Genomic DNA, 26,831 nt, shown 5'->3' on the forward strand with positions numbered 1-26,831 from the left:
CAATTTTGGGAATGCAATACGAGATGCCTAAAAGGGGCCTGATTTTAGAAGCTAATACACATCAGTCTCCTGCAGAATCAGACTCTTAAGACATCTTCACTTGAGCACCCGGAAACAGAGGTACCCACATTAAGCAATCACTTCCAAGGAACGGGACTGGTCTTCGGCAATCAAGGGGACTGACCTTCACCATGGGTGAACTTCTCTTTTGGCACAATTTAACTCTTAATTATTCATTTATAATTGTGTAAAGGGGGAGAGAGAGATCTCTAAGAACCACTAGCTGTGCCACAAAGGGTTTTCCTGGCCAGGGAATCGCAGCTGACTGTATCACTGATGCTCGAAGGCAATCCTCAGGCTGCCCCACACCAAAAATGACAATAAATTTCAGGCTTCCCGTTTGCTGCCAAATACTGATAATAGGACAGTCTACCCTGCTGGGCTGGGGGAAGCCTCTCCATCTCCACCTTTCATACAGAACATGGCATTCGCGGTATCACGGAGAGGCCAAACCAGAGCACTCTGAAAAGCAAGCCCGACTACGGCAGGCGTGCTTTTGCTCACGATGGGAGGCCGGTGCAAGGCACTCTCTCATACTCACAAAGCAGAGTCCCTCAGACTGCATGGATGAGAGTCTCTCTGAAAATAAGCCGTCTAGTTACCTGCGTGCCAAGCTTTATGCTTTTATTCCAAAGTAAACGATTTTCCAGCTTAGACCTCGGATTGGGAAAATAAGTGGCATCGAAGAGAGGACAGGTGGGTCTCAGCACACAGCTTACACACACGAGCAGTAAAGCCTACGGGGGTATAGAGCGAGCACTGTTTATGGCAGTCTGCTGTTACTGGCACGAGCCTGGAGCTGAAGTGGCCCAGCTTCTACACCCGTATGATCTATGTGCACAAGTCCAGTCTGGGAACAAGCTTGTGGCTGAGGCCAGCACACTGGGCTCGACATCAGTGCGGACCTGGGGCAGACACTGGTACAGTCTTTATGCTGGAGAAGGTCCTGCATGCTTATGCAGAGGATCCTCTGTTCCAGGGTCAAACACCCCTCCTAACTGACCTTGCTCCCAGGTCGTTTGAGGTGTAGTCCTGTCCCCCATCCTGCTCTACCCGCTAGCCTGGGAGCAGCGTGCCCCCCAGCCCTCTCCGCGACTCGACTACATGGGGAGTAACAGCAAGAGTCCCGTGATGGGGCCGCTTCCCTCTCCAATGCTGTCGCTAGGTACAAAGTGCAAAAGTGTTGCTGTTCCTGCATCCATTAAAAACTTTTAAAAACAGAACAGAAAACCAAAAAAGATCTCCATATGAATCTGAAAATACATTAGTCTCCAAAAAGCCAGCAAGCACCTCATCACCTGGTCGGGCCACGTCTGCTCCTGTCCCTGCATGGCAGCCGTCCCGTGGGTCGCTGTCCTCTCAGCCGACGAGCATGACACGCTGCCTCCTTCGCACGCTTCCCAGCCCAATGTAGGACGACATCCAGAGGGTTGAGTTTGGGTGGCTTGGACGGAAGTGACCAGCTGCTAAAATGGTCCAAGATCCTGCAGTGAACTGTCACGTCGCCAGAGAACAGAGCACGGTGCCATTCACTGGAACGCAGAGATCTCCCGTGTCTCAAGACGGTTCAGTGTTACGCTAACTTTGCTATCTGGCCTCTGGCTTGGGACCATGTTGATGTCTTCCCTCCCACCCCACAGAAAAAAAATATCCCTCCCTGCCACATCCCGTTTAAAGTGTTTGTATCTTTTCCTCCTATGAAATGTTTCTGATAAGGCTTTATTGCTATACAAAAGCGGTGCAAATGCTGCCCGAGGCAGCTCCATCAGGAACTTTGGTCAGACGACTGCAGGACTTTTTGTGCACTGTCCAAGCCCCAGCGTTAGACCTGCTACCTTTCTGAAGAGAAGCTGAATACTGTGTGCAATAACACTAAGGAAACAGGACTGAACCCCAGAGAGAAAACAAAAAAACCAGGGGAGAAGAGGAAGGGGGACAAGGAACTGAAACCAGGCGGAAGGCTTGCTTGGGTAGGACCCAGTCACTCTGATGACTAACTGATCCATGCTACATTTAGACAATGCAAGTGTCTTTCAGAACAGGTTGTTGGTGTTGGAATCGCGTCTGGTCCTGAATGCCAGCTCTCTCATCAATGCAGCATTTATTAAAAAATAAAATTAAAATGAAAAAAACTGACAAATTGCATCACCAGGTAGCAGCCTGGCCTGGATCACACATGTCCCATTGCATTCGCTTCATCAAGCGGGGCCATTTAATGTGGCTTCGGCACACGGTAAGACCTCTTCCTTCCTACGGGAAAAACAAAGAGCAACATCAGAGCAATGCAACAGCTGTGTCACCCGCTCAGCTTCGAGCTTACTTTAATCCTTGGAAAGTTCCTTTTTCCTGTAGTGTGTACCCCGTTCTACCAGCGCCTGCTCCTTCTAATAGCTGTGACCACAGCCACTTACCTCTTCCGCACCCCCTCAGGGAACCTGTCCAGCAGGAAGGTAAGTACGTTCCTCCCATCTTCCAAAAGGAGAAGTTGTAGCAAAGAAGTCACAGAATCACAGACAGCGAGGGCTGGAAGGGACCTCAGGAGGTGACGTCGAGTCCATCCCCCTGCTCCAAGCAGGACCAGCCCCAACTACATCATCCCAGCCAGGGCTTTGTCAAGTGAGGCCTTAAAAGCCTCCAAGGATGGAGACTCCACCACCCCTCTGTGGGGAGCCTGTTCCAGTGTTTCACCACCCTCCACGTGAGAAAGTTTTTCCTAATAGCCAACCTAAACTCCCTTGCTGCAGCTTGAGCCCATTGCTCCTTCTGTCATCTGCCCCCACTGAGAACAGCCCAGCTCCATCCTCTTTGGAGGCTGCTCAGAAAGCTCCTCTTTGAAAGCACTCATGCCGAGTACCTTCCAAGTCATCTGCCCAAATCCCACAACAGAACAGACATCAAGCCAGGATTCAGAACAGCGTACCCCCCTGGCTCCCAGCTTCACTCGCACCCCTCCTCTGAAACGTGCTGGGTAGCTGAAACTTCGCTTGCCGCTCTGCTTCCTTAGCAGAACTGGCTTTGCTTTGAACGTGCCAATCAGACAAAACACCAGGCGTAGCACTTCTGTGGGACAGGCAGTGTGAAACCAGGGCATTTCGGCAGGCATGCATGGGCAGAGAAAGATCTTGGAAGGAGGAGGAAATGATCGCTGGGGGAAGGGACATGGATCTCAAAGCAAAATGCAACCGAAGCACACGTACCTCAACAATTTGCCTGCCTGCTCTGCCTAAGCTTGCCAGCTTTTTGGGGCAGGGATGGTCTTAGGGTATATTTATATGGCCCAGAGTGCGAGAGGCCCCCAGTCCTGACTAGGAGCTCCTGCGGCAGTAGCAGTAGTCGACTCCAAACCCAAGTTTAATTAAAAAAAATCAGTTTAGGAAAGGAAGAGGAAGCTAACACACAGTGGGGGAGCAGAAGGGCAGGGATTTCCCCGCTAACACCCCTTCCCCAGCATGGTACGCAAACCGTTACAGAATTCATCCCAGAGCGCAGGCAATTAAATTAGCAACACAAGATCAGGAGCTTGGCTGCGCAGCCATATTCCTACCCAGCCTCTCCCCTTCGAGCTCCTGTTTCTGCTGCTCAGAAAGCTCCTACAATTGGGCTCTTTCAGGTGAAAGGAAAAGCTCTCCCACAGAACGCCTGCCGACCTGCTCTCCTCTCACGGGGGAGACCCGGCGCGGGCACCACTGCTGCCAGCGTCTGCAGGATGGCACGGTAGACTGCTCCCTGGCTACTCAGAGCTTGAGAAACCCCAACCAACACCTCACGCTGCTCAGAAAGCAGGCGGAGGGCGGCCAACGCAGATCTCAGGACTCTGGCACCCCATGTTTCCAGCAGGACGCCAGGCAGCACGCCAGAAGGCAATCACTGTGCTTTGACCCCAGCCGCCGTCTCCAATGGGTCTGAGGGCGCAGTCCCTCAAAAAGCACGTGGCAGTGGGGTAAATCCCAGGGTGACAATGCCCAGACAGCCGGTCCGATCCTGAAAGGACAGGCCACGTGCTCTTTACCAGGCACAGATGGAAGCGAGCTGACTGGGTCACCGCTGTAATGACACCCGCTGGGATCGAAAAATCAGCCCTAATTTGTGAGCACCAGTAACTAATGGCAGATATACCCCCTCAGAGGTCTCTTCTGGTGGTGTCTGCTTACCCCACCAGCACACCGCACTGTGATCTTGGTTAAGACTCAACCAGCTTGCTCTCAACCTTGCCAGTCTCAACTCGATGGTGGCCGAGGGGCTGAACTACATCGCCTGAGTCCGAGGAGACGGCTGCGGATGCAGCACCCCCCATCCCTCCATACTGACAGCCCCACCGGCAGGTGGAACAGAAGAGGGACAAAACGGGACCTGGCAGCATCGCATACCTGAGAGTTTTCCATCAGCTACCATCCGTTGTGGTCTTACAGCGGAGACGGAAGGCAAGGAACAAGAGACAGCTCCCCGCTAGGCGCAAGCAATGCTGCTTGATCCATAATACCACAGGCAGCTGAAAGATCTCCCAAAAATCACCTGCACACCTGGTCACCACCCAGTATAAGGAGAAAAATCACTGGCCACTGCAACCAGTGTAGTCCTTGTTCCATAGGCAGGTCTGTACTCAGCTGGGCAAGGACGAAAGAAATCAAAGCCAGCTGGATACGAGCACGGCTTCTCCGTACCCTCCGTCAGAGCTTCGCAGAAGCAGCAGGATCATAAGGACGTAGGGCTGGGAGGGACTTCATGGGGGAACCTAGTCCAACCCCCTTCTCCAGGCAGGATCATCCCTGACTGAACCAGGTGTCTGTCCAACCTGCTCTTGAAAACGTCTAGGGAAGGAGATGCCACCACGTCTCTGGGTGCCTGTTCCAGTGCTCGACCACCCTCAGAGTAAGAAAGTCCCTCCTCATCTCCAACCTGTTTTCTCTGCTGCCAGAGCCTGAGGCCATTGCTCCTAGTCCTGTCCCCAGCGGCTGCAGAGAACAGCCTACCTCCATCCTCTCTCCAAATCGCCCTCCAAGTATTTGAAGACTGCTAACAAATCCCCCCCTCAGTCTTCATAGGTTTCATAGGCATTAGGGCTGGAAGGGACCTCAGAAGATCATCGAGTCCAGCCCCCCGCCCAAAGGGCAGGACGTCAGCTGGGGTCATAGGATCCCAGCAAGATAAGCATCCAGTTTCGTCTTGAAGGTGTTCAGTGAAGGCGCTTGAACCACCTCCGGTGGCAGGCTGTTCCAGACCTTGGGGGCTCGGACAGTAAAGAAATTCTTCCTTATGTCCAGCCTGAAACGGTCTTGTAGTAGTTTGTGACCGTTCGTCCTCGTCATCCCTTGGGGCGCTCTGGTGAACAAACGTTCCCCTAGATACTGGTGGTCACCCCTGATAAACTTGTAGGTGGCCATCAGATCACCCCTGAGCCTATGCTTCCCCTCTCCAAACTAAACAGTCCTAGTTCTTTCAGCCTTTCCTCAAAAGTCACACTTCTCAGGCCTCTAGGACCCCTGACAGATGTTCAATCCAAGGTGTTCTGGGATCTGAAGCGCAATCGCAACAACCCTGCGTCCTGCCTTGCACGCGTGTGTGGCAGAAAGCGCGACTGTTGGGATCGAGCATCGCGCCCCACTGCGCCATGCTGCTGGTGCAGGGCAAGCCTGCGATCACAAAGTCCTAGAGAGAGAAGTGGGGCTGGAAGGGACTTCCAGAGGTCAGCACGTCCAACTGCCCACCTGGGGCAGGATCAGCCCTGTCCAAGCCCTCCCAAACAAAAACATTATGTAACCTATTAGCAAAATTACATGGTCCATCCTGACATGGCACCAGACATCACACCCAAACCTGCCACAGGTGAAGCAGGGGACCACGGGAGCCAATGTCCAGCTGCTGCAAAGGCTGCTAAAATATGCGCAGGAGATCCCAAGCAGAGGCCGTGCCCGTGCTAGAGAAAGGCAAACCCCACCCCACAAGTCCATACCGATCTGACCAGGGGTAAAATCCCTTCCTGACCCCAAATGCGGCAACCCTCAGCAGGGGCAAGACCCTCCAGGTTTCAGTCCCAGCAGGAGCACGGGCACAGCCCAGTAATCCCCAGCCTTCGCTGCAGCCAACACCTGCCGCCTTTGAGGAAGGTGAAAGAAGACCCCTGGCACATGTAGCAGCAGGAGGGGGGAAAAACTCCTTCCAGGCCCCACGTGGTGGGCAGCAAAGCCCCGAAGCCTGGCAAATACTCACAGCAGAAGACAGGCACCACTACTCCTGCCCGGCCTCTTCCTGAACACCTCCAGCGAAGGAGGTGCCACGACTTCCCTAGGCACAACTTCCTCTAGTCCACTGCTTTGCTGTCCTGACAGCAAGTCATCCAGACCGGCTCCCTGCTACCGCACACATCTACAGCACATCATCCCCTTCAGACACTTGCAGAGCTCCATCTTAGCAGCGGTCATGTTTTGTGCCTCAGTACTTCTACTGGGAGACTTTCAGGCCCCTACTGCTTTGGTACTTGGGAACCTATCCATTTCCAGCCTCATTTACTCATGGCCAGTCTAGACCTATTTGTCCTTATGCCAACACTGTCCTTTTAAGTTGAACAGTTCCTTTCCCTCCAGGATATTTAAAGTAATATTCTTACTTTAAACAATAATTTTAATCCCCCCTACCCCACGCTATGCACAGGAACTATTAAAAATATCCAGATGCTTAACAGTGACGCCAATGTAATGAAACCCGTGAGAACCTGAAGGATGTGCGCTTGATGCTGCAATCACCAGCTACACTGCCTTCAGTCTAGTGGGACCATGAGACAGTTCAGACAGAGCAACCAACAGGATAGTTTGATGCCAGCACTAGTGCTAAAGCTACCTGATTCAGTGGCTTGGTAGAGTAAGTCTACTGTGACCGGCTCACCTGTCTTTTGCTGTGGCTTCTGTAGCAACCGTACCAACAGCTGCAGCGTTCTGGTGCTCCTCCGAATGCTGGGCCGTGCTGTTCAGTGGTTTGGAGACCTTTGTCGTTGCCATATCAGTGATGGTCAGCTTGTCGATCACCATGCAGTCTGCATCACTGTGTGAGGAGAACTCAAGTTCAAGTTAAACTGGCCACGAAGAGGTGTTCAATTCCAAGGGAGGACAAGAGATTCTCTGCTACTTGTAGTGCAGAGGTCACGCTTCCACAAAGTGGAGTTATTTACTGGACAAATTCAAACAAGCTGCAAAATCTAGCTGGAATTACAAGCATCAGATGCATCCAGGGGCTACGTTTCCCAAAAATCAGCTGGACACCGAAAACACGCAAAACCCAACAACTCTCAAGAAGGGTGCTTCCTTTCTCTGCAGCAGAAGCAAGCCCGTGAGACTGCTGCGTGTCTTTGTTGCCTGCAAGGGAAATGGATTAACGCTCCTCTAGATATAAAAACTCTACCGCAGGGTGTCCTGAGCTGGAGAATGGAGAACAAACACTGTTATTATTGACCTGGCAGGTTGGCAAGGCAGGACCCAGTAAATGGGGGGCATTCAAACAAGTCACTTCCAAGGGAAGTGGGCTCACCAATTGAGTTTGCTGCTGGATAAAAGAAAACTACTTACCCAGAACAGTGGCTGCAGATTATCTGCTTCTTGGGGCAGTAATACTGCACCCAGCCAAGGCTGGCTGTCCCCAAACCCACAACTCAAGCTGTTGATTCCAGCAGATCATTATTCTCGCTCAATAACAGGAACCCCGATAGCTCTGACCTACGGTTTCCTTCCAAATTAAGTACCTGCCGTTTGCACGTAAAGTTTGAATCAAACAAACCCTCTACAACTGCGTGGAAGATGATGGAGAACTGGTGATCGCTTACGACTGATGACCAGAGATTAACAGTGACCTTTAGTCACAATCAAGCGTCCTTAAAGATGCATAGCACAGCAGAGCCCCCCGCCTGGAAATACGCAGTTTCAAAGATGTGGCTATAAAACAAAATAGAGCAGACACCACAAAACCTGCAGACAGTGAAGCTGCAGGCAAGGTCAATGTGCCTTGGACGTTAATACTGAAGCAAAAACACCACTTCCAAGTGGAGAAAGAAGACACTTCAATAAAATTCTGCATTTTGCATGTTTTACAATGAGCGAGCGCTGTTTTCAGCCCCTCTTGCTTGTCTTCGGAGAGAGCCTAAAATAAAGTTAATGCACTTCTTGCTATAAGGATTTGGGAAAGGGCAGGTCTGTGAGCAGGGCTAAACTTCTGCCTTCAGAAAGGCTGTCACGGTGCTTTGTAGACAGACTAGATTGAGAGAAAGATATGACAGCTGTGCAGATCTTATATTTTTAAAATGTATTTGTTATATTGCTATGAAGCTTATGGTAAGAGCTGGAGAGACTGCCACTAAAAAGTCTGCTCAACTCACAAGACTCAAATGGCTTCAGAAATTCAGGCAGGACCACACTAAGCCTATCCCTATCTCCGTGGGCTCCTTACACAGGAAAGGAGTTAAATGCATCAAGCTCTTCATGGTCCTGACTATTAAGGGCCACACAGAAATTGCTCTGCCTACAACAGGCTCATGGAGGGACAAAACAGATGCCAAAAGCTCCAAGGGAGGAGACTGAAAACCTGGACTGAGAGGTGAAGAAGGGAAGCGAAGCAGTCAGAATGGAGCACAGCTTATCCGCGCAGCCTTCTGGTGCCTGGAAATCCTGATAGCTCTCTAATTACAGGCGCCAGGGAATCACTACAAAACGTTTAAGCTGCCGTGACTTTAATAAAGAGTAATACAATATTTTTTCCTCTCCTGAGGATGGCTGGAGAGAGACTGAGGAAGAGATCTCTGAGCAATGGACCCAAATGGCACCGCTTCACAACCGAGTCTGTGCAGCGTAGCCTTCCAGTTTGTTGTTCACTGGCACTAGCTACAGCTCAGACATTTCCCACTCAAGGCAGATCCCAAGGTCTTTCTCCTGGTCCAAGCCCGCTTGCGTGAGCCATCTATCGGCAGGCTCCAGCTGGCCTACGGTGGTCTTCCTTCCCCAGTGGGTAAGTGGCCATCAAGAGTATCTTTCCAGCGCAGGGAAGCAGGGTCCGTTTCCTTTGGGCTTTTTATTGATGTAAAACATTATAGCCAGATTGCCCATTTGGACCGTTTTCTGCAGGTCCCTGAAGGTCCTTTGCACTCAGGACTGTTCTCTCCAAATATTACGGATCATGACTAAGTGACTTACATTTAGAAGCTGTGTACATGGACTCTCCGGGCCTGTCAACACAGGGCTGGAAAAGACCTGCTGGATTGAGACCAGCCCCCATCAAAGCAACAAGCACACATCCGCGCTTACTAGTTTGGACCAGAGGAACCTGAAAAGTCTCCTCCCAATGGCAGTCGTTCCTGGATGGACATAAAGCTACAGAGGTCAGCCACTGGTTGTTACGGACAGCGGAGCAACATCCAGATTTCAAGGTTGGCTGAATGTGCCTCATCTATAGGAATACCAGACCAATGGGGAGAAAAAAGGAAAGAAATGAAGATGAAGGGGTCTTGGGGCACTCTGACCACTGTCAATGAAGCCTTAACCCCTGGGGATAGCTAGCATTGACTTTACTGTGGAGATGGAAAAACTCTAGAAGAATTGAAATTCCTATTTTAGATACCTAAAAAGATGAAGGGATTAAAAAAAAAATTATAGGCCATATCTGTGTTTGGAATTAGCCCCAAATCCAAGCCAACAGTGAAAATCTAGACTGAGAGGGGACCGAATAGCAGCCTTCACCTCCCTGCAGGGGGCTGCAAAGAGGATGGAGCTGGGCTGGTCTCAGTGGGGGCAGATGACAGAAGGAGCAATGGGCTCAAGCTGCAGCAAGGGAAGTTGAGGTTGGGTATCAGGAGGAAAATCTCACAAGGAGGGTGGTGAAACAGTGGACCAGGCTCCCCAGAGAGGTGGTAGGATCTCCATCCTTGGAGGTTTTCAAGACCCAGGTAGACAAAGCCTTGTCCGGGATGATGTAGTTGGGGCTGGTCCTGCTTTGAGCAGGGGTTGGAGATGTGACCTCCTGAGCTCCCATCCAGCCCTCATTGCCTATGATATCCCAAGAGTACACCAGAAAGCCCATAATTTGGGGTTTATCCTGGTTTCAAGAAAGCTTATACCCTTTTCAAAGAGCAGGCATCAGTTCTCTTCTATGCGACTATTAAGAAAACACACACTGGCTCTTGATTGCCACGAGGGAAAAAAACAAGTATTCTCCCAGGACGACAATGGTCAGGCAGCTGCCACCAGGTAGCTTCCTTCTTTTTTTTGCCTAGTAATTCGTCTCAGACATTTGCCTGTCAGCAGTCTGTCTGAATAACTGGTAATTCACCTCTCTCTTTAGCAAAGAATTTCAAGTGTTGCCAACTTGTTTCTCGGAGAAAGATGCACTACCGTCCAAGCTTAGCACCGAGCTCTCACCTCTTAGCGCACGTGCAATCCCTAAGGAGTCATATGCACCCCACAGAATTGCAATGAGCCTCTTTGGTAATACCATCTGTCCGGACCTAGAAGCTTAGCTCCCTTTGCCCTACTTCAGAGTTATCGTCAAGGCTAATCTCCCTCCCTCCACAGCAGAACTACTTCCCTAAAAGTATAATTTCCTCCTGAGGAGTGAACTGATACGTTCGCCCTTTGGGGTTACTGTAGGTCTCAAAAGCATCCTATAAAAAAAATGGTCGGTAGTTAAATAGTGTCAAGCTGTCCAGCTACTGAAGAATCAAGTCAAGTCAAGTCAAGTCAGCTCCAAGGCCACCGTGATGGCTGGGGCACCTTAGATGCTGTGCATCATCGGTGATTCTTTGGGCAAAGCGACCTGGTGGTGCCCTTCTCCTCTCCAGGTATGGACGGCCGTTGGCTCACAGGGAGCTCATCCACCCTTTGACAGGTCTTGTGTTTAGTCCTGCCGGGTGTCCACACACCGGCCTCACCCAGTTTAGCCCAGGTGGGGGTGTTGGCTTAGTCACCGACAACTCAACCACGGGACAGGCTGTATTGGTTTACTTGGTACCCGCCAACAGACCAAGAGAGGCCTGGCTTGACAGGAACGATGGAGGAATATTAAAGAACGGAGGCTCTATCTACCTGTCAGCTTCACTGGGATGCTTCTGTGCAAGGAAAGGTTCATATTTTTATCTTTTTATTTTTCATGTTGCCTTTCCTCCCCTATCCTCTAATGTCTTTTAATTCTGTCGAGTCTCTCGTTTCTAGTCCTCCCTCCCGCCCAGCTTTACTAGGGAAGCTCCTTACAGCGACAAACTTAAGCTTTGCCAGCACCAGCAATGCTGCTGCATTCAGACAGCCTCTCGCTAGCCCGCAGGCTGGCACAACGACGGTCCCCATGACTTGAGCGGGAATTTTGACGTGCCAGAAGGAATCTGATTCATACCGCTGGAACGGGGGGACCCACAGACCACATCACCTAATGGTGGGTTTTCACGACGATGAGCACAACACTGAAACGACTCTCATTGTCAAATCATCTGGAAAGAAGTCAGGTTGAAGTGGTCAACGATACAAAGGTCTTTAGTATTAGTCAAGGTAACACTGAATAAAATAACCTTAGAGTCCAATTCTACCCACCTCCGAAGCTTACTATCGTGGCTCCTGGGATACACTTTAGTTATCCGCTAGTCTCTCTTTGGTAAACAATCAGTAAGTATCATAGACATCAAAATATTGCAAGAACATACTAGGAAGGATGGTGACACTACAAATGGATACACAAGACTCGTATAAACAGCACACCTAAACACGACGTGCTCCATGCGAAGCCCAGAAACGAGCCCTTGCAAGCTGAATTTTGTCAACAAAGGAAGTGCAATGGCAGCCATGCTAATGACACGCTTGTCAACAGGCTGTCAAAACCATCCGCTGCCAGTAATTACAGGAGCTCACATAACACGGTAGGGCCTCACTGAGCGGTTCCAGAAGCAAATATGCCATTTTAAGTCATAGAGGCCCAGCGTAAAAGATCATATCTATGACAATTATTGAGCTCAACGTCCATCTTTGACAAACGTTTTCAATTCTGACAGCGAAAGCCGTGACCATCAGTTTGGTCACCTTGTCATTAAACAAGCACAAGTCAGATCAAGGAAATAGATAGTTAACATTTCAATAAAAGTGCTGGAGACATGGCGCATGCCCAATTTTCCACAGCATGCATCGTTTTGGAAAAATCCACTGAACGCATTTCAGCAACCCTTCGAGTTAGTGGCGGAACAAGATACGAGCAAGACAGCCGCCTCGTGGGCTTCTTTTTCATGCTTCCCATCAACAAATAAGAAATCAACAGGTCATGCAGGATGAACAGTCCAGCAGGCACGGAAAAGAAAAATGTATCCCAAAACGGGAGAGCTCAAAACATCCACGGTGACAATATAACTCCAATCAGTCTGGGAAACTGGAGGGCCATTCTCTCTGCTGCATGTCAGCAGACGCTCCGCCAAAATCCCTTGCTCAATCACGGACGAATGAAAAGCAACAGCTCTGTTGTATTTGCAAATGCCATCATTGCCACACTCCTTTTCCGGAGCCCTCATGCAGCGGAGAGAATGCCAGCTCTCACCTCGGAGTTCATGCCCAAAGCAATGGAAACAACCATTGCCAGCTACTATTTCAAGAGCTATTTCGGCAGAAGGAATTGGCAGGTTTTCACTGCTGCTAGCAGGGATATAAGCTAAACAGTTTCATCCTCAATCTTAACTATTATTGGAAGCAAAAGTAGGAACTTCCAAAGTGGCTATACAGGTGCTCCACTCAGTGGATCCAAAGCACAGAAGTTAGCAGCCTTTACGAGAGGCTTTACAAAATGAGACCTGCGATATACAGTTAAAGAAATGAAATGGTTTCCACTGGTAAGAAGCACTATAGTTCACATTGGGCACATCTACACATGCGCTTTAATGCGCATTAGCTTATTTTAATGCGCCTTAAAGTGTCACTAAAAACTGCGCTATTTAGCTAATGTGCATTAAAATAGGCTAATGCGCATTAAGCGTCACTTAAAAACTGTCTTTTTAGCTAATGTACATTAAGACTTTTCTAATACCTCACAATGGAGGGTGCCTATACACGAGGCTGGAGTGCAATTACCGTGCTATTAAAGCGCCACCACATCTCTTGTTATCAGTGTTCCCGTGCTTAAAAATGGTGGCGGGGGCGTTTGAACTAAATCTTGTCAAATAAGCTTTATTTCAAGCACCCCTGCCACCACTTTTAAGTGCAGGGATGCTGATACACGAGATATGGCAGAGCTTTAATTAGAACAGCTCCCTGAGATGCTCTAATTAAAGCGCTGCCCCCTCCACCTCTGGAGCATGTGTAAAAGTGACCAGAGGTACTAGATTTAATGCACATTAAGTAAAGCGTGTTAATGTATGTGTAGATGCACCCATTGAATTCCATCTTTTGTTCTAAATTCGTTTCCATTGCTGCTCATTAAGACTTTCTTTGAGGTTGAAATTTTTGTGATTGGTCTCAGGTCAGGGTGTGTTTTGTTTTTTGGTTTGGTTTTTGGATATGCCAGAAGTTTGAGTTGAAAGGGATTTCGACTGTTTTTCAGAAAATGGAGCGTATATAAAAGACATTAGTACCTAATTTAAAGCCAGGTAACGGTATAGATGATAAACATGACAAAGTTTTAGTCACCAAAGAAAAAAGAAGACAAAAAAAAATCAGCCCAGCGTGGAGAGAAATTTTAAAAGTTGGTAGTACTTTTTAAACCTGTACATGAGCATACACAGCAAAATGCTTGCAATGTTTTAGTATGCCCCAGCTTCAAAGGAGCTGCTTAAGTATGACATTTAACAATGGCTCAGCAGTGAAACACTTTCTATATCCTTTGAAAAGCGAGGAAATAAAATGCGAAAGCTTCTACTAATGTAAGATGGTAAAAATTAAAAAATTAAGCACACACAACATGGAAATGCAGAAATCATTTCCCAGAAAGATTAACTATCATACTGCATACAGGTAGTATTTACTTTCCCTGCTTTCCTTATTATAGGTAAATCATATGCTTGTTTATGTCATTAGCCACGTACCACAACCCTGGATGTGAGACAGGGCTGAATTAACACTGCTGAAGATATCTTCACACGTTGCACTTTGCTGGATCGCGTACTTAACCCTACACCCTGAACAATACATTCACAAAAACTGTTTAAAGATCTTACACTAGGGAGGTGTTTGCTTTCAACACACGTTAGAGACCACTCGACTTCTCGCTACCAGCTCAATTCTGCTAGAAACTCCCTGCACAAGGGCTTCTATCTGACTGGCGCCCCCCAGCAGGAAGCCTGACTCACACTGCTATGCCATGAGGCTAAAGAACTGCAGCTCAGTTTTTGACTGCTTGAGAAACACAGGACACCTTCAAGATGTGTAACATGGCATTTAATAGCACAGGGTTAAAAGCAAGCACTTCAGTGGGCCAAAATATACTTTTAAATACCACTCACCTTGCAATAGCTTGGAAAGCCTCCTGCCTTTCAGGCGCATGTAAAGGCTGAGCTGCACTTCCTGTCTCACTCATGACAGTAGGTCAGAACAGCGGCTTCCTCTGCAAGACTTAGCTATCCTTTATGGCTTTGACAGTAAACTTTTTAGTGATGTACCTTCTTTATGATGAAACATAATTATGCTGTCATTTATTACACCGGTGTTTTCCTTTCATCTCTGGGCTAATAAGGAAATTACAGTAGAGCCTTGCTAATTTTGCATAACATGATGGGGAGACGCTGTTTGAATTGATGAATTTTAGACAGCAACGAGTACAATGCAATTAAAAATGCAATGCTAACAGTAAAAAACGACTCTGATTTGACAAGATATAGATCTTACTTAGTTCTATTACCAATTCTACTTTGTAACATGCTAGTCAACGTTCAGTAATGTCACTACAGCAAAGTCTCAAATTAGGAGACCTCACAACAGCACTATCCCCCATTTTTATAGAAGAGAACTGTTCTGTGGGTGTATCAAGAGCGTGAGGAAAGCACAATTAACAAGGTTTTACTGTAGTCAGCCTAAATAACTGGCCCTTCCTGTATACCCTTAAGAGGCATTCCTATTTGCAGAAAGAGCTCATGAACAGGTGAAATGGCAGAAGCTCAAGGACTGGATGAGATGTATGGATTTATTCAAATGCTGTGTTAATTTTTAAATGGTTCCTTTACCAGTGTACTGCCTTTGCCTGCATCTTTCACCCAGGACTGCCTATAAGCTCAAATCAGGCTTTTCAAAGTGTTACTTTTGGGCACATTTTTAATGATAGTGAAAAAATGGGCTTTCCAGCATCATTTGCCAGCCCAGCAGTACAGCAACCCTAACCCCAACCCGGCATCAAATGTTTAATTAGAGGTTGTCAGGTGGATGTTTGGAACCCTGAAAATGTTGCCATTATACATACCCTCTGACTGCAGGTCTAAATATTCTGAGCAATACCCGCAGCAAGAGAGAAAGGCAGCAAGAAAGGCAGAGACAGAGAGAAAGCAAAGAAGAAAGAAAAAGAAAACAGTAAAGATCGCGGCAAAAACAGACAAAAGAAACCACTTTGCATTGCCATCCTCAGACGGCTTCCCCTCCTGCAGAAATGACAAGGAATGTTTAACAAGGTTTCTTCTAGGCATACAGTAATTGAATACTGTGAACCAAGTCCTTCACATAAAATTCAATCCAATGGACACACAAGTAACCGAATCAGCACATCCTATGAACATCCCGCTCGAAGCTGAAACTTGCACACAGAGTCTAGGTTACCAAATCATTGACAAAGTACAGCAGGAACAGGAAACTAGTCATCACCTGCAAGGTACACCCACACTTTTCTTCTCCCCCAGCAAATTTACCATGTGATGTCTGCCATAGATCAGGGTTCCCCTAACTGGTACACAAGACATCTCTGGGGGGTACACAGGAGAAATTGTGTAATGGTGGATTTAATTTTCATTCTAATAATTGGCATTTAAGAGGTTCAAATATAAAATGCATGGTGGTAGGGGTACATGGGCAGCTAGTAAATTTGGAAGGGGGTACATAATAAGAAAAAGTTCGGGATCTCTGCCATAGATCTTCCAGGGTAAACCATCTGGCTAGCTTATCTGAAACATCCTATTACTTGTGCGTGACTTAAAGCTGCTGCTTACAGTAGCATGCACCTACAGCAGAACGGTCACATATAAAGTTGTGCTGTACAATGCAGGGAGAGGAAGTTAACCCAGGTGCATCTGGGCCATACCAGAACTTAGGAAGCATATGGCTAGATGCAGATCATCAGCAAGAGGGCTCCAACCTGTGGATTTGCAACAGAATAAACGGTACCGAGTACAACAGGTATTTGGTGGGGCACGTGCAAGAAGCAAGATCCTAATTTAAAGAGGTTCCCAAAATTTGGAAAAGTTATGTGGCAGGAAACTTAAGGACATCATTATATATCTCGATATAGATATATCTATCTCAACTATCCCTTGATATAAGGATTATGTCTGCGGGGGGAGGGAAGAGGGAGGGGATTATTGGTGAGTTTTAACCCTTCCTAACAGCAGGGTCTTTCTACTTCTAACTGTAGACTGATGACACTGTCATCAGCTGAAAAGGAGGCTAAAGAGCTACAACAGGCTTCAGTTCTGTGGCAACCTGGCCAGTAGTTAGAACTAAACAGGAATTATTATATAGAAAGCTGCAGTAAATAGAGGGCTGACAACTGAAACACGAGTTACCTACATTTATCACCACTGCCAATGTAAGTCTCAACTTCAGTGCTTAAATATTTAAAATATGAAATAAGGCATACAAGGTCCAAGCACTGGAGCTTTTTAAAAGGTTAGTTTAAATGAAGGTTTGGTATCATTACTGCAGGACAAAATATAGAAAGAGGAATTAATCTGCCTCAGGTGCAAGTCATCCTTCTGATGCACAGGTTTCCCAGAGGAAACTGGAAATTCAGCAGCTTTAAAAATACTCATCCGGTGCCTCTCTAACAGTGCAAAGCAGATTCAAATTCCATATGGATAAGAGCTGGTGAGTCACACACTCTGCTCATTAAACAGATCAGGGCTGCTATTCCAGCCGGGAGTCCTACGAGGGAAAAAACAATACAATGCAGCAATACAGTGAAGGGATGAAAAATTCTCAGGAGGTGACCTAAATCCCTACATATAAATACTGGATCCATTGCCTTTATTAGTGTTTAATGCTTCCTTAATCATCCTTATTAGTGACATGCTATGCACATCTTCTCTAAGAACTCCCATTGCAGACCAGTCCCGGTTCTTTAACTGCTGTCAGCCATTGCTGTCAGCCACTGGCTGTCAGCCAATGTTTTCCATCTCCTTCGGAAGAGATTAGCAATGGCAAACTTTACTGGTTGCATCTGGGAAAGAACGGCTATTTAAACCAAAATAACCCTGTGGTGATCTAGAAAAACTTCCTAGTCTTCAAAATCTCTGATGCAGCCTGGCATTACTTTAGTAAATTGAGGATAAATTACTGAATTTTCTTTTAATGTAACGTTATGATGGCAAACACGTTTTTAAATACTACTTACTAATTATTCTTTAGCACGTGACACATGAATTCATCATTCCCTCGGTAAGTGGAGAATTAAATATTTGCATTTCATGAATGGGTAAATTAAGGAGAAGATGCTCATACCAAAATTTTACCACCAAGCATTTAAAGTACTTAAATTAAAGGCCTGATTTCTCAGAGTTGTTGGCAGCCATTCTTGCGAAGAGTGGGAATAAGCCACGCCAGTACCTCTGAAAAACCAGCATGTTCTGTATGAGATTGGTACATACTGATTTCAGAGACTAACTCAGACCCCTCAACGTGCAGATTTTACCGTGGGTGACTTGTCAAAGCCAAAGAAAGAACTGAGTTCAAATCCTGGCTGAATCAAATGTCTAAAGCTTGGACAGCACCGAGCTGTAGAGAAATCAGCACTTTGAATTCAGGGAATTTTTCATCAGGAAACCCCAGATGTTTTTATCAAGCACTGCTGTTGGTTTACATGGAGTCATCCAGGAACAGGGTCAAAACTGATGCGCCCATAATTGAGTGTTTCAGATTGGATTCATTTGTTATGGGTGAGTAAAATGAAATCGAGATCAGCTGTGAGGAATACCAGGCAACCTCAATTCTCATAACTGGCCAACCAGGTATTTCACACTGCAGGACATACGCCCCAAGTTAAAACTGCTGGACAGATCTGTGGCAGCTAACCACAGCTGTTACCATCATCTAAATTAAAGGCTTCTGCCTGCTCCCAGCAACTATTTGTTTTAATTTCTGACTGAGGCTGTGAACTTTGGAAACTGTTCATGTTTTTTCAGGTGGAGATTATGGTTCTAGGAGTATTTGGTTTCATTGCAAAAGCAGGGTGAGCGTAGCAGTTACAAATCATTCAAAGCAAAACAGGCTGTGGATGCTTTGACTTGACTTTACTAAGCTCCTAAGTGACTTATTTCTTTCAAATATCCATTTCCAATTGCAGTGCGCATACTTGGCAGAGTCACGGCCCGCAATCTGTTTAACTAGCCAAAGTGAGAATCTGCCTCTCTCTATTGGCTGGGAAGTGAATAGAAAGTTACAGTGCCAAACAGGATGGACAGCACCACCGTGAACCAAGGCAGACAGTTCAATGGATGGAACAGCCCTGGCCACAGATCTTGGCAGTTCAGAACTGAATAACACATGTGCAAGATGCACGTCACCTCCCTTCGTTCCAAGGGTTTTCACTTTATAACGCGAGGATCGGTGGAAGTTCAATACAGAGCCTGCTGCACTATGAAAAGAGTTAATACCTTAACTCTGCAATCAGCAACATCACACCGACGATCACGTTTCCTTCTATCCTGGTTTCTCACAGGTGAGCCTGCTTGGCCATGCCATCTCTCAGCCTAGAGACTTGTCCCCATATTTTTAAGCAACCCACCCAAAGCAAATCCCCGCAAGCAAAGAAATGCTGCCGGGGTGATTTGTACGTGAAGCGTGCAGCATGAGGCGCGGCCTGTGCTGACACAGACATAACACATTTTCCAATTGCAAAAAACTCAGGTTTGCTCACGTTCAAATGACCAAAATCTGACAGTCTTTTATTTTCTCCAATAATTTTCCTTTACAGTCGCATAACTTCAGCAGCAGCACGAGATATAATGAGCCAGCTTTTCATACTCTCAGGTGTCTACTGGTTTGATTATACCTCAAACTTACTCATTACAGTAAGTCATTTGTTGGGTGAACCTGGTTCACTTTCCAGTACACTTCCTCCATGACTCCAGATTATAGCCCACATCTGCATGGGAATACATGAGGAATAGTTTTTATGTAAAATTTCCTAAAGCGTTTATATGACTTTGAAGCCAAAGCCATTTCTGAAAACAATGGGAGAAAGCACAAAACCCAGAATTAGTTCAAAGTTCATGGTGTTTTAGACACCAGTTTCTTAAGAGCCAGAATACTTTATTTCTCTGGTTGAACTATGGCTGTGTGAAATGCAGCCTTTAGCCCAAGGGACCTTGCAGTGAAAACACCACTATAGTTGGAATACGTAAAAGATTTAATGCACTCACAGTTCAAGGGGAAGAGAGAAAATGCTAGGGATAACGTTTTCAAAACCACTCATGTCCCATTTTTAGTCTCTTCCAGCACTTCTAAGACTCTTTTGAAGCGTTTTGCCTAAAAAGTTACCACGAACTTATGATCTTATAAATACTGGATTCTGGCTCTTGTGCGTCACACAGTTCAGTGGGTTTCAACCTGCGGTCTGCAGACCCTTGGGAGTCCGCAGTCCGTGTCTAAGGGGTTCACAAAAGATGACTATGGCCAATCAAAAGTATGTGAATACCCATACTTACAATTCAAAGGGGTCTGCATCTCCATTTGACATTTCCGAATGAGTCCATCCCTCCATTCAAAAATGTTTAGGGGTCCGCAAATGAAAAAGGTTGAAAACCACTGGCAGTTTAACCAATGCATATTTTGCTTATGACTTGAGTCAGGTCCCTTCCCCCTCACCATCCTGTGGGATGCACTGCCATCTCAGTCTGTCATGCTCTCTGCTACTCGTCACCACACAAGGCCTCGCATGTCTCTGCTAATGGATCTGGCTTGGATTGCCCCCTCACTGCACCTCCAGTGCTAGACCTCCTCTCAGAAGCTGCCAGCTGGGTGGTGGCTTCTACCTGAGAGCAGGCGATGCACTGCTCTGCACCACGAAGCCCTGAGAACCCCTTTCCAAATTTGAACCCCCACCTCCAAAAAGGAAAAGCTGGTCCATTAACCTGTACTGCCGTGAAGTTCTCACAAATTTACATTTTTACCTTTTAACAAGTTGCCGTGTTTGAGATTTACATTTTGGATTACAGCACGGTCCATCTCTAGGCTCATATTACGCTCCACAAAACCTCAGTGGCCAGGCCTACCCCACCCCAAGGCGATTCCTTTCGCACCTGGTGAACACAGCTTTCTCATTCTTAGCATCCATGGTCAGTTTGATGGTTTCCTGGCCTGACCCCGTGCTGATGGTTTCAGTAACGATGTCGGTCTTGTCCTCGTCTTCCTCGCTGTCGGAGCCTCCAGAGGAGCTGCTGTCCGAGGCCACGAGAGGCGCCTTCCTTGTCACACAGACGTTCCAAACACAGGGCGACGCAGCGCTAACTGCAAAGAGAAAGCAAATCATTCCCAGGACAAACCAAGCAAAGGCACCGGGAAGACTTCTACAGCCCCCAAGTACAACCAGAACATTTTCAGCAACAGAAACCAGAAGGCAACTTACCTTTCACTAACTGCACTTTTCAAGAGGATGACATGAGTCTGGACCTCACAGTAGGCAAGCATGAGCTTCACACGGGCACAACTGGATTTTTTTTTAAAGAGCAGTATCTGTTGGAACCACCCCTGGCTTGTGCCGCCTCATGCTCACATGTGCAGGCCCAAAGAACAGAACGGCCACTGCCTCGCTTCACTTCCCTGAGCATTCAAAAGCCAGGCAAGTGGGAACTCGGACAGGCATCCACACAGGTCACGGGATCTACACCATCTCAGAGAACCACAGTTCCTGGAGAGTAAGTAACTTTTTATGTTCAAATAGGCAAAGTGGAGCCTGCTGCAGGTGACTAGCAAGCAGCAGCATCTCGGAAATATGTGCGTAAGGGATTTCGGCAACATCAAAGCCGATTGTAGCACTGCTCTCCCAAATTTAGCATCTCGTCTAGCAGATGAGCCCAGGGCATAATGCTTGGCAAGAGGCAGTGGACTACTCCATGTCACCAGCTTACTGACCTCAAAGACTGGTCTCTCTCTGAAGGAGTCCTAGGACACTGCTGGAGCATAGCTGGCTCATTTGGAGAGCTCCATCAGACAACTAGTGACACAGGAAGACATGCGGTGTCATCCCTTTCGTTACTCTCCATGAAGAGATGGCCTGACCTTTAGAGGAGCTGACTAAGTACAGACAGGGACATTGTCTGATGTATTATGTAGACAAGACCATACAAGGGCCGGGATACATCAGATGCCTTTAATTCCTTTTCCCTCTATGCAGAGTGTGGCTCTGGGAAGATGCTGATCAACTGGGATAAAATTATCACAATGAACTTGGAGGGGGGTACACAGCATCAGCTTGCCCCCGTCGCATGACAATTCGGGGAGGCGGCCATCGGTAATGCACTGAAGTTCGCTCACTCGCGTGCCTGAGGTGATGGCCACTAGAAAGCCCACATGGACTACACAAAAAGATGGAGGCTCAAGTCATGTGTCCCTGGACATGAGCATCTTAATGGAGGCGGTCTTGGGAGCAGAGAACTTACCCAGGACATGGGCCTTTCCTAGGCAAAAGCAACACTTGCTGTGCCCATAACAGAACGGGCACAGTTTTGACTTCACCATGACACTGGTGCAATCTACCCAGACCCACGTTACAGTAGGGATGTGAATTCTCCTTCTTTATGTTGTAGTTTTTGGAACATCCTTTATACGAAAAGTGTAAAAATGCAATACTTAGTGGGCTAAATGAACTGGCCTCTGGTCACTGAAGAAAGCAACGGGTTGCCCATTTGCTGAGTTACCACTTGCTAACACAGGCAGGTAGAGGGCACTGAGGGAGCATCAGACACTCCATCCACCCTTTATCCCCTCACATGGGAGCACAAGGTGACCAAGGACAAATGCACAGATACAAACACTGTGATTAAAAAAAGAATCCAAAGCTCATGCACATAAACACCTACAGTGAATCCGCGCTGACACACGCTTCAAGAAGAAATCTGTCATCTGCACTAGGTAATTAAAGACTGTGCTACTGCAGGGCCAGAAAAAAGTGTGGGCTGGAAATAAGCTACATTGGGAGCCCACCCCAGCTTTTATAAGTACAGTTAATATTCACCATCTGCTGCCTGTGACACAATTTTAGAGACACATTTCAACGCTTTTCTGTGCCACCAATTCCTCAAATTCCGCTCTGATCTAAGACTGGGCAAAAATGCAAATTGAAATGATGGGGTTTATTAATGTTTTGAGGATTTGGTTAGCTATCAGTGGGCACATGGATACGTGCCATTAAAGTGAAGTTATAAACTCCAGTACATATTGCACAGGAGTTTATTGCTCCCAGGTGCCGTGCTTATGCGCGTGCCTGGGACCATAGCATGCTGAGCAAGGTCGGAGCAGCCCTGGCTGGCTGGGAGCACGGGGGGTCAGCCTGCCAGCCCAAGGCTGCTCTGACCCACCTCAACGTGCTGTGGAGGGGCTGGCTGGGGCTCAAGGGTGCTTCAGCGTGGGGCTAGCTGGCAGGGAGCCCCGGCACTGAACTACCCTCGTGTATTTACAAGTACCATCCTGCACCTGAGGTAATTAGTTTAGGCTGTCCTAATAGCACCACACATGTAGATGGTGACGTTTTACTGCACAGCTAATTAGGCAGTTCTGCAGTAAACGCAACGTGTAGATGCACCCAGTGAAAGTAGAGCACCTACAAGTCAAAGAGGTTTCTCTATATCCAGGGTGTCAAATATATGGCCCATGGACTGGATTTGAGAGGCACTGCAGCCCAGATCTGGAGCTGGCCCATCAGGACCAGATGCTGGCTGCTGGCAGGGGATACAGCCTGCCAGCACATCCGATCGGTAGCCATTTGGGAGACAGTGATCACTTTATAATAGAATTCAACATAAGACGGCGAGTGGGTAAGGTAACTAGTAGGGTGAAAGTGTTAGACTTTAGGAAAGCTGATCTCAATGCACTCAGGCGATTAGTCAAGGAAGCACTGCAGAGTAGGAGTTTTGATGGGATGGGAGCCCAAGAAGGGTGGCTGTGCCTTAAGGAAACGATCCTTCGGGCACAAAGCAAGACGATCCCCGAGCGAGGAAAAAGAGGGAAAGGGGCCAGGAGGCTTCCCTGGCTGACCAGAGAAATCCAGGGCAGCCTAAGGGCCAAAAGGGGAGCACATAAAAAGTGGAAACAAGGTGAGATCACTAAAGATGAATATACCTCCTCTGCTCGTGCTTGTAGGGAGGCAGTTAGGCGGGCCAAAGCTACCATGGAGCTGAGGATGGCAACCCAAGTAAAGGACAACAAGAAATTGTTTTTTAGATATATTGGGAGTAAAAGGAAGGCCCAGGGAGGAATAGGACCGCTGCGAAATGGGCAGAAACAATTGGTGACAGACAGGGGGGACAAGGCTGAACTCCTCAACGAGTTCTTTGCCTCAGTGTTCCTAAGCGAGGGGCACGACAAGTCTCTCACTGGGGTTGTAGAGAGGCAGCAGCAAGGCGCTAGACTGCCATGCGTAGACCCTGAGATGGTGCAGAGTCACTTGGAAGAACTGGATGCCTTTAAGTCGGCAGGCCCGGATGAGCTCCATCCGAGGGTGCTGAAGGCACTGGCCGACATCATTGCAGAGCCACTGGCAGGAATATTTGAACGCTCGTGGCGCATGGGCCAAGTCCCAGAAGACTGGAAAAGGGCTAACGTGGTCCCCATTTTCAAAAAGGGGAGGAAGGAGGACCCGGGCAACTATAGGCCGGTCAGTCTCACCTCCATCCTTGGTAAAGTCTTTGAAAAAATTATCAAGGCTCACATTTGTGAGAGCCCGGCAGGACAAATTATGCTGAGGGGAAACCAGCACGGGTTTGTGGCAGGCAGATCGTGCCTGACCAACCTAGTCTCTTTCTATGACCAGGTTACGAAACGCCTGGACACAGGAGGAGGGGTGGATGTCGTATACCTGGACTTCAGGAAGGCCTTCGATACGGTATCCCACCCCATACTGGTGAACAAGTTAAGAGGCTGTGATGTGGATGACTGCACAGTCCGGTGGGTGGCGAATTGGCTGGAGGGTCGCACCCAGAGAGTCACCTTGTGGCTGCCTATAAGTTCATCACGGGGGCGCAGAAGGGAATTGGTGAGGTTTTATTCACCAAGGCGCCCCCGGGGGTTACAAGAAACAATGGCCACAAGCTAGCAGAGAGCAGATTTAGACTGGACATTAGGAAGAACTTCTTCACAGTTCGAGTGGCCAAGGTCTGGAACGGGCTCCCAAGGGAGGTGGTGCTCTCCCCTACCCTGGGGGTCTTCAAGAGGAGGTTAGGTGAGCATCTAGCTGGGGTCATCTAGACCCAGCACTCTTTCCTGCTTATGCAGGGGGTCAGACTCGATGATCTATTGAGATCCCTTCTGACCCTAACATCTATGAATCTATGAATCTATGATGGGTACGGAAAAGAAAAAAAAAGCAGCTTTTTTGGTTTGGTACCGAGTTTGACACTACTGCTCTGTATTAACCAGAGAACCACATTTTCCAACTAGCAATGGGTGAAGCACACAAAAAAGCAGAAAACTCTCACCAGATTTCTGGTACTTCCTGGCTTTTGCCTGCCAGAAATCTATCAGGATCACTTCTCTTTCAACTGCCTGACACTGTTACTTCTGAGCTCCCCCAAAAAATCAAACAGCACAGAGAAGTGCAAACACCCTGAGAAACGAACCCCAGCCAGAAGCACCATTTAACAGGACTCTTGAATTCAGTCACAGTCAAGCTACTTGACAGATCTGTTTTGACACCTATGTGAGGCAGGACTGGAGGGAACTTTACCTGAGAAACCTGGGATACCTGGCAGCACTCGAAATGGTTAGAACAACAAACCAATCCCTCCACATTTCATAATACCCCCACTTACAGGTCTTGTCCTGACTTTGCTTGGGGTTTCCCTCTGAGTCGCTGCTTTCTGTGTCCACAGGAGAACTACATCGTGGACCTGATTCTGAGCTGGAAGACAAAAGACCTTGCAAATGAACTCCCTCTGCCATGGTCCTGCTCCCTAGAGCTCCCTCTCGGAAGTCATTAAGAGTCCCTGCACAGTCTCCCAGGAATATCTACAGATTCATTACTTATATTAGGGTGACAGCCCTGCAATAGTGACAATGCTGTACTATCACTCTAGCACAGTGGTTTTCAAGCTGTTTTCATTTGTGAACCCCTAAAAAATTTCAAGCAGAGGCATGGATGCCTTTGAATTGTAAACATGGGTATTTACATACTTTTGATGGATCATATCTTTCACGGACCCCTTAGACATAGGCTTCGGACCACAGGTTGAAAACCACTGCTCCAGCAGGAGACATGGCCACCACATATCAGTCAATATAAGCATAAGGTGGGACAAGTGCCCAAATGCAGACGGACAATATAAAAAAGGGGGAAAAAAAAGGGAAGATTCGAGGTCAGACTCCTCCCTTGCTGTTTCATCCCTCCACCCTACCCCCAGTCCAAACATTTCTTCGTGCAGAAGCTCTAGAAAAGGTGCTGCTGTCTATGCTTCATTTACCAACAAAAAGGTTGAAAGTCTGTAAACTTTGCCCATCCTTTCTCCTCGGGAGTGGTGGTCTCTGGTGCTGCTGAATCCCAAACGCTCGATCCAACATCCATGGCCACACAAGGTGCTGGGGGCTTTGAATTCACTGGCTCAAACACAGCTGTCCATCCTGAGCCTGAAGGCATAGAGAGACAGAGACAGACAGAGAGAGAGATTCTTGAGGATTCTGAGGAATTGCATGCTTTCCCAAACCAAGCCAAAGGAGAGGGAATTCCCAGAGTTAGGAACAAAGACAATCCTTCCACAGAACCAACAGGAGAATTACCTACTGAAAATTGGCTGACTGGCCCAAAAGAAATCTCTTGAGGTTCAACAAGGACAAGTGCAAAGTCCTGCACTGAGGAGGGAGCAATCCCCTGCACCGATGCAGGCTGGGGCTGACTAGCTAAGTGGCAGCTCTGCAGAAAAGGACCTGGGGGGACAGGAGCCAGCAGTGTGCCCTTGTGCCAAGGCTACCGGCATCCTGGGCTGCACTGGTAGGAGCGTTGCCAGCAGACTGAGGGAGGTGATTCTTTCCCTCTATTCAGCGCTGGTGAGGCCACATCTGGAGTCCTGTGTCCAGTTCTGGCCCCCCCACTACAGAAAGGTTGTGGACACATTGGAGAGTCCAGTGGAAGGCAATGAAAATGGTTGGGGGACAGGACTGGTGAGGAGAGGCTGAGGGAACTGGGCTGATTCAGTTTGCAGAAGAGAAGATTGGTGGGGAGGATTTGACAGCAGCCTTCACCTCTCTGCAGGGTAGTTGTAAAGAGGACGGAGCTGGGCTGTTCTCAGTGGAGGCAGATGACAGGACAAGGAGCAATGGGCTCAAGTTGCATCAAGGGAAATTTAGGTTGGATATTAGGGAAAGCTCTCTCATGAGGAGGGTTGTGAAGCACTGGAACAGGTTACCCAGAGAGGTGGTGGAGTCTCCATCCTTGGAGGT

The 26,831-nt window shown here is 47.8% G+C and overlaps 1 protein-coding gene across 4 annotated transcripts in view; it reads right to left on the minus strand.

Moving 5' to 3' along the window:
- Positions 1-670: 670 nt before the first annotated feature.
- Positions 671-26,831, minus strand: part of PPP6R2 (protein phosphatase 6 regulatory subunit 2) — a 145,436-nt gene continuing 119,275 nt past the window's right edge. For all 4 annotated transcript variants that reach the window (XM_014599993.3, XM_059725613.1, XM_019482791.2 and 1 more), the window contains 5 exons: positions 25,859-26,021; positions 25,211-25,299; positions 20,486-20,693; positions 6,940-7,095; positions 671-2,310 (listed from right to left, as the gene is read on the minus strand). In XM_014599993.3, coding sequence (XP_014455479.1) covers positions 2,259-2,310; positions 6,940-7,095; positions 20,486-20,693; positions 25,211-25,299; positions 25,859-26,021 — 668 coding nt within the window. In that variant the 3' untranslated portion in view covers positions 671-2,258. The remainder of the gene's footprint in view (positions 2,311-6,939; positions 7,096-20,485; positions 20,694-25,210; positions 25,300-25,858; positions 26,022-26,831) is intronic.

This window comes from Alligator mississippiensis, chromosome 4 (genome assembly GCF_030867095.1).
Source record: "Alligator mississippiensis isolate rAllMis1 chromosome 4, rAllMis1, whole genome shotgun sequence".
NCBI classification, from domain to species: domain Eukaryota; kingdom Metazoa; phylum Chordata; order Crocodylia; family Alligatoridae; genus Alligator; species Alligator mississippiensis.